General features: G+C 37.1%; 1 protein-coding gene across 2 annotated transcripts; it reads left to right on the top strand.

Annotated features, from left to right (window-relative positions):
- Positions 1-4,665: 4,665 nt before the first annotated feature.
- Positions 4,666-7,620, top strand: emc10 (ER membrane protein complex subunit 10). 2 transcript variants are annotated; one of them, XM_056753058.1, is made up of 8 exons: positions 4,666-4,794; positions 4,954-5,020; positions 5,097-5,209; positions 5,296-5,409; positions 5,602-5,786; positions 6,000-6,093; positions 6,616-6,717; positions 7,323-7,620. In XM_056753058.1, the coding sequence occupies exons 1-7, from the start codon at positions 4,699-4,701 to the stop codon at positions 6,700-6,702; spliced, it is 756 nt and encodes a 251-aa protein (XP_056609036.1). In that variant the 5' UTR covers positions 4,666-4,698; the 3' UTR covers positions 6,703-6,717; positions 7,323-7,620. The 2 variants fall into 2 exon arrangements, with proteins under 2 accessions (XP_056609036.1, XP_056609035.1); XM_056753057.1 differs by lacking the exon at positions 6,616-6,717.
- Positions 7,621-11,301: the final 3,681 nt, after the last annotated feature.

Raw genomic sequence — 11,301 nt, 5'->3', positions numbered from 1 at the left:
AAATATGAATCTGACAGATAGGCCACACTGATATAGAGGTCTTTTTGGCTAGATAGTTGTGAAAACCTGGACACAGGCATTAAAAACAACATTTGCTCATTGCTAGTAAGGCTCACCATTCCAAATGAGTCTGATAGAACGCTGTCAGGATGTGACATAAGTACATCTGAAACCTGACCATTGAACCCATCGCTCAATTCTCTAACCATCCCTTTTATTTAAGAGAACATGTGATGACACAGAACACATTAATTAGGCAGGCACTTAAATTCTTAATACTGATCATGTGATGTATTAGTTTTACTTACACTCTTCCAAAACTGCAGTTTAGCAATACTTGAAACTCCAATAAACCTTGAATCAATTCTAATTAGGATTGCTATATTTCGCTAGTGCAACTTGAGAGGCAGGTATCAAAGAGAGCAAGAAACAAATGAGAGCAATAAGGGACTTGCACTCCACAAGTACACACAGACACACACACTAGAAGCTATTTATACTCTTCTATTTCCATCAACTAGACCTCAAAGAACACTATCTACATGCACCTATTGCAAATAATTTTATTGATTGAGTAATTCACTTTCATCAATATTTGAGTTCTTTTCTGTGGGTTTACAGACATGTTAAAAGTTCTGTGTGTAACTTTTTGGAGGACAGAAATGCAATATAATATAAATAACTAAGCGTTCATGGGTGTATTATGACCTTATGTAATGAAGCGTTATGTTTTTATTACCTTTGAATGAGCTATTTCTATCTACATACACCGCGGTTCCCCTTACATGGAATCTGCAATGTTGTTTCTACAGTAGCCCTAAACAGAAATAACTGCAAAATGTCGTAAATACGTTACCCCCTTCAGCAAAGAAGTGAAAACATAACAACATCCTAGTTCTGTGTCAGCCGCCGTAGTGCTTCAAAGGGAGGGAGATGAGTGAGCTGTTCTTTGCAATTCGCAACCTGACCATTAGATGCTACTAAATTTCATACACTGGAACTTTAAGACACATTTAAATATGAAACTCCTCGGCAAGGACCTCTTGGATTTTAAAATATTAGCACATCAAAATTTACATAATTTTATTTAAAGGGGTGATATGACACGGCTAAAATGAGTACTTTCATTTGTAATTGATGTAATGCAAGGTCTATACACGATTTAAGGTTCAAAAACAGTATATTTTCTACATACCGTGCATGTTTGTGTCTCCTCTTCACTCCTCCTCTCTGAAACGTGCAGATTTTTAACAAAGATCATAGCTCTGTAAAGCGAAATGTGCTATGATTTGCCAGTTAACCGGTGCGTAGTGATTGGTCGATTACTGCAAGCGCGTGACAAAAATGTAATATTTGGAACATCAGGTTCCAAAGCAATTATACTGACAGGTACGCCCACCTTACTTGCGAATACATTTTGGCGGTCCTAGTCAACTCATACCACGAACTGACGTAGATTTGTGGGGTTGTGGTTACACAAGGCGTTTCAGGCAGGTCTGGGTGTGCACTCGCTTTTAGATAGAATGCATCTTTTGCTCCGACACTTTAATTTTTGCATTTCATTTTTCGAAAACATCAGCAATGTAACAAGACACCAACTGGTCCAAAGTGCTATTCTAATCTATTTGATTAAATTACAGCTTAAATATTGGCTTGGTAAAGAGATAAAGCATGCATAGATGCACAGCTCCTAAACAGACTATTAACAACTAAGACTGCTCCATAATGAAACATATACCGTAAGACGTAATGCTCCTTTACATTAAAATTTCAAAGCATGAGTCTTATGACACACATTCCTTTATGATAGTGAGATGGCTAATTATAGTTATGAAGGCGTGTTTTCCCACACTATTGTCTGATGCTGTGCTGACAGAGAGCAAAGGCTGGATGGAATAGATATTGGTTTCAAAGTAAGAATGCCTTGGAAATCACATGAGAGTTCATGGAGAACCTTAGCTCTCCTGCTGAAATGGTCTATTAATCATACAGGCTATCAGAGAGACGTGTTTAGTTAGGGTAATGCCAATACCCCATGCCATATCACTTACTCCAGTGTCATCTGATTAATGTAATGGAACGTGTGTGTTGGTTTGTGTCTTGCCATGGTACTTGATGGTAGTTTGTGGGTCCCTATATGCCTTACTGTGTGACACAGTGCAGTATTGATTTGAGGGGAATTGTGTTAAGACAAACATCGACTTTGCTCTACAGAACAATAGAAATGGAGCAATAAGTAATCGTGGGATACATATTGTAATCGATTGTAATCGATCTAAACATTGATCAACCTTTGGCAGTTAGCGTTCATCCTGCAAATGTTTTTATGCTGTTATAATCATATTGACAGTTAATTAAATTTCTTACAAGGACGGTTATGTGGATAGTTACCAAGTTGTTGGATGTAAAATATTTGTGTAGACATATTTTTTAACTCTCTTGAAGAACTAGAAAACATACAGTATACCAACGAAAAAGGTAATTTGCAATATTTTTATCTCAATTTGGAATAACAGTTAACTCGTCAAAACTATGGAGTAACGAATCGAGATTTTGCTGTGTCGAAAGTATATATTCAAATAAAAAATTTGCTGAAATATACTCTTGACATTTTATCTGCCAGTTTTTCAGTTATTTATCACCATGCTTTTTTAATAGGATTGAAGAGATACTCCACCCAAAAAAAAGGACATTCTGTCACAAATTACTCCCCTCAAACTGTTCCAAACCTATATAAATGTCTTTGTTCTGTTGAACACAAAGAAAGTTATTTGGAAGATTGTTAGCAACTATCAAAACTACCATAGTAGTAAAAATTTAAGTGGAGGTCAAAGGTGCCCTAGAACTGTTTGCTTTCCTAAATTCTTCAAAACATTTCATTTTGTGATCAACAGAAAATGATCAAATACATTTTCCTCCTATGGTGGTGTCAATGATGTTGCAGACAAAGTACAGTTAGTTGTTTACATTTTTCCAAATATCTTTGTTTGTGTTCAACAGAGCAAAGAGATGTATACAGGTTTGAAACAACTTGAGGGTGAGAAAATTATGACAGAAAAAAATTGGATGGTGTATCCCTTTGCAGGACTCCTATAGGCTGCTTTTCTAAATCATTCCGTCATCTATTTCAACATTACTATTAAATACAATTATAGTTATTAAAACAGTTATTTTGTGATAAAGAAAATAACTGTTATATTTATTATATATTTTATTTATTTATTATGTACAATTATATTTTTGTTTAAAAAAGAAAACATCTCTTATTTATGAAACTTACTTACTTAACTTATTTATGGAAGTGTTTCCTACACTTGTGACAGGAAACGTTCACATTATAGTGAAAAGTTTAGCGTACACACAAAGCAGAAAGAAAGGCAAATGGGGGTAACTGTTTAGGCCACTGTAGGTGTGCTAGCATGCGTTACTTAACCACTCTCTAGCGTCCATGTCTTGCAATTGCATCCATTTTTGTGACTGTGTGACTTCCAAATGTATCAAGAGTTACTAACCTGTAACACATCTCAAAATACATCTGTTTGACGAAATTTGAGCCACTGAGCTTGGAAACACTTTGTGTGTTATTTGATAAAATATCGACAAAGATGTGAATAGCGGCTCCAGCTGGTCGGGATTCATGTTGCATAAAATACAGGTGTCATTTCACTGTTAAAACAGTGGGGGGCAGTGCAGTTCTTATTTTCTAAAGATTTTAATGTTGTTTAAATAGACCATTTTAGGTTATTTTATTTTTTTAAATCACCCTAATATATTTTGAAGACATAGGATGATGTATAAAGCGGCACATTAATTTGTTGCTTAAACAAATAAGGAAAAAATCGAATATAATAATTCAATCTTTTAAGTAAATCCATCTTAAAAATTGTAATGTGATGCATAACACAAAAGACTGAGTCCCGCTATATCGCTCAGGCTGCACTGCAGTGTCTATTCACAGGCGCGATCCCACTACTGATCGACACGGGGGCTTTGACCTGCTCCGTTTCCGGCCTGGGCCGGTTCACCCCTCCTTAGACGACCTGGTAGTCCCGAGCTCCCCCAGGAGCACCATATCGATACCGAACTTAGTGCGGACACCCGATCGGCATAGTCCACAGCAGCCCAGAACCCCTGAGCTCAAGCGGTCCGCCAGCCTCAGCCTCCCAGTAGCTTGGATTACAGGCACACGCCACTGTGCCCGGCGATAGTGCGAGAGATTTCAGCATCTCTTCAATGCATCCGTTCTACATGCTCAGTGGCGCCTCTAGTGTCGAAAGAATCACATTTTCACAGTTAAGAGTTTCACGACACGATCATAAATATTATTTTATGTATCTATTTTAATAAGATTCTTGGGTTGATGGTACGATTGTTGAGAAAATAAAAAAATATATTGGTTTGACTAAACATAACATATCTAAAGAGCTGAAGACCTCTATTGTAAAGTCTAACATTACGTTATCTACGTATCTACTGTATTGTCTACTGAAATACATGGTTTAAAAAAACTCAAACATTTGGAGAAATTAAATTAAAGTACTGAAATGATCTAAACTCTAGAATAAGAGAGAGGAAAGGGCTGCTTTAGAAATAAATCTTTTTTAATTAAGCAACAACGTTTATGTTTCTAGGACTTTTGTTTTGAAAGACTCTAGTTCCGGTTAAACGAGTCTCTCAAGGCTCGCGAGTCGCGATAAAATGGCGACGATCAGAGCCTTGTCTGTTATCCTGCCCTTCCTTTCAACTATAACGTTATTATGGCCTGAATCTGGCGAATGCAATAATGGTCGGAGGGTGAGTTGTGCATGTTCGCAATATCTTATACTTATATTATGTGGATTTGGAGTGGGCTTGCTTGTGGTTAGCCTTCAGCGTTGCTATCAAATCTGCTTTAATGCAACTGCAATTGTCACTGTCACTATGGCTTAATAAGTGATATTGTGTCTATGTCAGTCAGGAGATGGCCTTGACACAGATTTCAGCGGATTATCTGTGCCAATCGAGCACTCCTTTGAAGTGGGTGAGTAACCAATCATTGTTAAGATTTATAGAAGTTAATTTTGTCGTGAAATCATCACTGCTGATCTGTTTGATAGACGATGTCCCCAGATTTCGCCTTCGTGGTGCTCTACAGTTCAGGGGTGGAAGAGAGAGCAGCGTGTATCTCTCTCAAAACCAACTCTCAGAGAAAGATAGGAATACACTTAAGGTGAGAACACACGTCCCATTTGTAGGAACGTGAAGATGTTAATTTAATTCTGAAAAAGGTTGAATAGATGTCCTTCTGTCTTTTAGGACGTGGCTGCAGTTGATGGTTTATATAGGATCCGTGTGCCTAGAGTGTCTCTGCAGGCAGATCGGCAGTCAGAGAGACAACATGATGGTCACCTTACTGCATTTGTCAGAGCTGTAAGTTAACTCTCCCTCCTGCCAAACATTATCATTGGATACACATTAAAATTCAGGTTGTTGCACCAAAAACGAGTTAATTTTTTAAATATGTAGCTGTGCACATTCGCGTCCTTTGTCGTTTATTATTTTTGAGCAAAATTGGATATATTTCACCTATAAGCATTGTCTCTATCTTCCCTCATTTCAAAGTGCTCATTGGTGGAGTCCCATCTCAGTGATATCATCACTCTTCACACTGATGTCAGCGGATATGTTATCGGTATTTCCATAGTGACAATCCCTGGGTCATGTCGGGGGATAGAGGTGGAAGATGAAGTTGACCTGGAAGTCTTTAACACAACAATAAGTGTTGTGGCACCAGTCACTGCACCTGTGTAAGTGGACAAACACACACAATCAGCTACATTCATGCTGGAACCTTTTTTAGGTATTCATTCATTAAATGAACTGAAAGATGTTGACTCAATGAGCAATTCCTACTTTTCTTTCCTACAATATCGTACACTTTTTGTGAATACTCTGCCCTTGTATTGGATACTTGACAGGGTCCGTTTTAAGTTTGTATGAAAATGTGTCTGTTTCTTTAGACCTGAAACGGCGCCTTACATTGAGAGGATGGAACAGGAAATGGAAAAGAAAGGGAAAAACCCACAAGAACAGAAATCCTTCTTTGCCAAATATGTGAGTATTTCTTGATTTCTGCTTTATGATGAATACACTCATTAACATTTATGTGTTAGACTAATTATAAATGAGATCTTTTTCCCAGCTTTGTTGTTAGAAAAGCTCCCCTCTCGTCCTTCATTTAACCTTCTTCTGTGGGATAACTATTTTTCCGAGAGGCCTTTATTCCTGCTATTAGTTCTATGGCTCTTTGGTATTCATATATTTATTCTTTGCCTTTTGTATTTTCTTATCAGTTGTTTTATATTTGAGGATTACCGTTCCCAAGCTGACCACGCTTTTGTTTTATTTTGCGCTAACTGTTTTTTTTTTTTTTTTCTGCTTTTCTCCATGTTATTTGTTTATCCTGTCCAGTCCTGAACTGCTGCAGTCTATGATATTACTAGGACTAACATCCCTGTTTTAACTTCCTTTCTTAATTCTGCAGCAGCGTGTGTTGTGGTCTGCTTTTCTGTGTCCACCATGCTGTGACTCTGCTATGTCTGTGTTGACTTTGTGCTGGTCTGTGCTGTGTTCCAGTGGTATTTGATTCTGGGAGGAGCAGTGTTCCTCATGGCCACCAATTCAGCACAAACCCCACCAGGGGGCGCCAGAGAGCAGACCTGATTTCATTCATTTCAAGTACTGAAATCCCATTTTAGTAACTTGGTTACTCTTTCACTCCAGCTGCTTTCATTGTATTTTGGTGTGTGTGTGTGTGTGTGTGTGTATTTGGGCCTGTAGGCGCACCCAAAAGTCCTCTGATTTCTTCCTCTTTCAGCTTGACATTCAGTTGTCTGTGGGCCTTTTTATGTAATTTTCCTGCCGGGTCATGATCAAATCAGAGGTGTCTGGATGTTAATAGTTTCAAAGATTTCTTATGCCTTCAGCAATCAGGTTGCCCACTTATATTATTGGGTGATACGGTCTCAAGCTGGTGAGCAGAGCTCATCTCCACCTCACGTTCATGACCCACTCTGCTTGCTTCACTTTTACCTGTTTTTTTTTTCAGTCTCATTTCTCCTTTCCTGTGGAAATAATTTGTACAAATCAGCAAGTGGTGGAGGTTGAACAAAAGAGAGTGAGGAATGATGAAACTGAAAATCGTGTGCCTGGGAAATCTTGTCTGTTAAATCAATTCACCTATTATTGCCCTGCACCAAATTTTGACACGACGGATCATCATTTAAATGCTTTTCACACAAATTTTAAAACCCTTTTGTTTTTCTGTTCTTTTTTATCACCAGTGGATGTACATCGTCCCTCTTGTTCTTTTCCTGATGATGTCTGGAGCTCAAGATCAGTCTGGAGGCGGAGGCGGAGGAGGTGCAGCCAATGGTGGAGGACGATGATTCTCATGCAACCGAAACTTGTGTTGTACATAATAATTTAAAACAGATTTTTGAATTCATTCACACAACTAATGATGGGAATAAATGTGGAAGAAAGAATTGTTTCTGGAGAAAAGATGTTAACTTATAACTACGTTCTTGGATTGCATTTTTACTACTGATTTAATAAAACCTTTCGTGACTCTCACCAAAATCATTTCTGTATTGTTTAGTGTTTATAAATCCCTCTAAATACGGTCAACCTTAGAAGATCCAAGACGTCTTAGTAGTAGAGATACGTAACAGAGTAGTGATAAAAAAAGTAGTAGCATTTATATTGCTTCTAAAGAGCATGTTGGTACTGGACAGAGACAGTACATAATCCAATGCTCTATCTATAGATCATTTAAAAATATAAAATACAAGAATTCTGATGAGACCTTAATCTGAGGTCCTGACTCACTGTGGTCATTAATAACCCAGGATGTCCTTCAAATAACATCCAGGTTGATGCTGCGCATTGGTGGTGGTTGAGAAGATTCACCTCCTTCAGTGTAAAGTGCTTTGAGTACCCAGAAAAGCACTATATAAATGTAATAAATTATTGTATTAAAGCTCTTGTTTTCTTGTTTTAAGTCATGATGATGTTGGGTATACCAACCCTCTCAACATCTTTCCCCCATACATTCCTGTGTGTGCCCCACAGTGATAAAAAGTTATCTGTCTTTTTTTAATACAAGTTGTTTGTGTAACTAGAGATCTCATGTCTCATGCACTTGGAGTGTCAGTAGACTTGTATTTGATTTGAACCGAAATATGTGGGTTTGAAAAGAATATAAAGAACAAAATGATGTCACAAATGAACTTAATCCATGCCATACAAAACAAAAAAATGTTTTTGGTTAAACCTTCAACAATATAAAGATGTTTTACAACAAATTAGATATGTTTCAATGGGTTTTTTTAAAAACCCATGTCATTTACAAAGTTTCTCATCTAAATTCCTAAAAAATTACTGTATGAGAACACATTTACAAACTTAATCTTGACCTTGCTAGATATGGCTAACTTCTGAGATGTTATCGGTCATCTAATCATTTAAACATTCCCTTCATTTGTCTATAAGAACGTGTAGTGTAAACAAAACCGATCCGAAATGAATGTTATGTACTGTATTCATGTGCCTCTGTTTCTCTCGTTGTCTGGTGACAGTCGTTCTCATCCTATGGGCCTGTTTGTCATGGGTTTGTTCATGTGTAAACTTGTCAGAGTGCAGTAAATCTAAATCTTACAAGGCTTAGTGCAGACCACACAAGTTCTCTGAGTTTTTATTGTTCAGTTAAGCCTCATGCCATTTCAAGCCAGTATCGGTGTGACACAACAGAAGATGCATTTTACTGGATGCTCTTGCAATTACAATGAGCGGCGAAAGAGGCCTTCAATAGCACCATGAAATTTGTGCACCATAAAAGGTCCAGACATCCACCCTAGGTCTCCTCCGCATGTCTATTGAAAAGTGATAATATCTGATTTTTGAATGAATCATTCTTTTTAATCAGATTTGGATCTGACTACAATTATAGATACCGTTTCGGAGAGACAAAAAGTCAGTGGTATGTTAAGTGATCTGCTGGCATGTGAAGGTCTTGCACCTTTGCGCTTACAGCGGCGAATCATCAGTGATTCCAGCCACCCGAATCACAGGCTGCTCTCCTTAATGCCTTCGGGCAGATGAGACCGAGGGCTATTTGACTGATACACTCCACAAGTTCACACTTCTTTTTACCATGCACTACAGTTTCATGGACTATAATGCATCATGCATTGCACCTAATACAATAACCATTCATTACCAAACGTACATACCTATATCTGTACTGTGTGCCCTATAGGGTTGTGTACATGTGTACACCTGCATATTTAATGTGTATCTTGTGTATATTGTGTATATACTGTCCATATGTGTATAATATATATTGTCTTTTTTGTACAGTCTGTCTATTTTTACTTTGCACTGTTCGTCTGCACTACATACTGTCTCTTAAATCTGTAAAGTCATACAGTTGTTTGTCATATGTTGTCTGTCCAACTGAATTCTACTTTGTATGGAGAGCGAACCCAAGACTTTCACTCACCACGCGTGGTGATGTGACAATACAAGTGAGTTCTTTGTATATGTGAACGATACCAGCTCAGATTATACAGCAGTGGTGGTTAACTCTTTTGTTTTTCAGATTTAGGGGTGTCACTATGAACTACATTGTACATCTTACAATGGATGTGAGTGTATATCCTTGAATTTAATGGTTGGTATTAGGTAACTTGTGAATTGTTCTACAAATAGATCCTATTCAGTGAAGAACTTTCATCACAGCACTGATGAATGCCAAGAAGCACGTGGTTGAAACTGAGACAGAACAGTGTTGTGTGCCATGGTAAGGGCATCCCTCTCCTCTCTCTCTCTCTCTCTCTCTCTCTCTGTCTCTCCCCCTCTGTCTGTATTTCCTCTTTCAATAAAAAGAAATGGCCATGCACAAAAAACAAAAACTCATACTTCATCTATAGACCGCTTTGGAAGATGTAAACAACGCTGGTCCAGAGGAACCTCCTGTTTCCGTTTTAACACTACATAAAGTTTTTTTAAAAAATACAATCAATAGAGTATTTACAACCAAATTAAAATTTTGAATGAATATCTTAAAGATTTCATTATGTGTTAGATGTAAAAATAAAATAAAGCTGAAAGTGCTTCTGGACCAGTGTTAACATCTTGCAAAGTGGTCTATATGATATTAGTAATAGTATAACTTCAGTAATACATTCTGGACACAAAACAAACAACTGCTATAAAATCCCATGGCATGAGACACAAGCACACATAAATATCTTAGGAAAAGGAAACATAAACCTCTGTTCGGAGAGACCTCCGTGAGTGTTCAGTCATAAATCTCACATTCTGACACCGTCTCGCCAGCCATGTCGTCATGACAACCAGAGAGCACCTTCCAGTGATGCCACTGTGATTCCGAGCTCTTGACAGCAAAGTTTTTGTGTTTGCTCTGTTAATAACAATAGAGAATGTGGGCCTTAGCGGTATATTATATGTATGACAATTGCTGGTAAATTTAATTGATTCACTGCAAAACGTAACTATTGTTTTTTTATATACAGGCATGTCTTTAAGCATTTAATATGTGCATCGGTGCATATTATATGAATGTGACACTTTTCAATACTTGTTAACTTTTAGTTTTTCAGCATGTATTAATCTTTGATCATGTTAATGTCCATTCAATTATTACTTATTATTCAAACAATATCAATATGTTAATTATTGACTACAATGAATTAAATTCAGCATTTGATTTTATTGCATTATTACATTTTTTTGGAAATAATGAAATTTAATAAATGCTGTGTATTGTTCATTGTTGGTTTATGCATTAACTAGTGAACAAATGCAACCTTATTGCAAAGTGTTACCATATGGTTTAAAGATGTTATAAATGTTGTAGATATTATAAAGTTAACATAATATCGCATTCATGTCATTGCAAATCTGTATGACTTTTTTCTCCTGCAGAACAACAAAGATAATATTTAACACTATCCCAGTTGATGGACACAAAATCACTGAAACGTGTCTCAAAATACCTTTTTTGTATTACACAGAAGAAAGAGTGCTATACAGGTTTTGAATAACGTGAGGGTGAATAAATAAGTCAAGTTTTATTGTCTGATGAACTTATCCCTTCAATAATAGTTTCATTGCTGTAATACATTTTCTTTAATACTAGTAGCATGTGTTTTATGCAGCTCAGACTAAAACAGTTCAACACAGGTGTTCAGGTTTGCATGTAAATAATGTGTCATTCCGTTGATGCTATTTCAGACT

Source organism: Triplophysa dalaica, chromosome 7 (genome assembly GCF_015846415.1).
Source record: "Triplophysa dalaica isolate WHDGS20190420 chromosome 7, ASM1584641v1, whole genome shotgun sequence".
In the NCBI taxonomy this organism is placed as follows: domain Eukaryota; kingdom Metazoa; phylum Chordata; class Actinopteri; order Cypriniformes; family Nemacheilidae; genus Triplophysa; species Triplophysa dalaica.
The sequence above is the reverse complement of the archived record's forward strand: the minus strand, read 5'-3'. Positions and strand labels throughout refer to the sequence as shown.

Coding starts and splice junctions, on each gene's coding strand:
- emc10 (XM_056753057.1), top strand. CDS start 4,699: ATGGCGACGATCAGAGCCTTGTCTGTTATCCTGCCCTTCCTTTCAACT. Junction 4,795..4,953: donor AATGCAATAATGGTCGGAGG/GTGAGTTGTGCA, acceptor TGTCTATGTCAG/TCAGGAGATGGCCTTGACAC. Junction 5,210..5,295: donor AAGATAGGAATACACTTAAG/GTGAGAACACAC, acceptor TCTGTCTTTTAG/GACGTGGCTGCAGTTGATGG.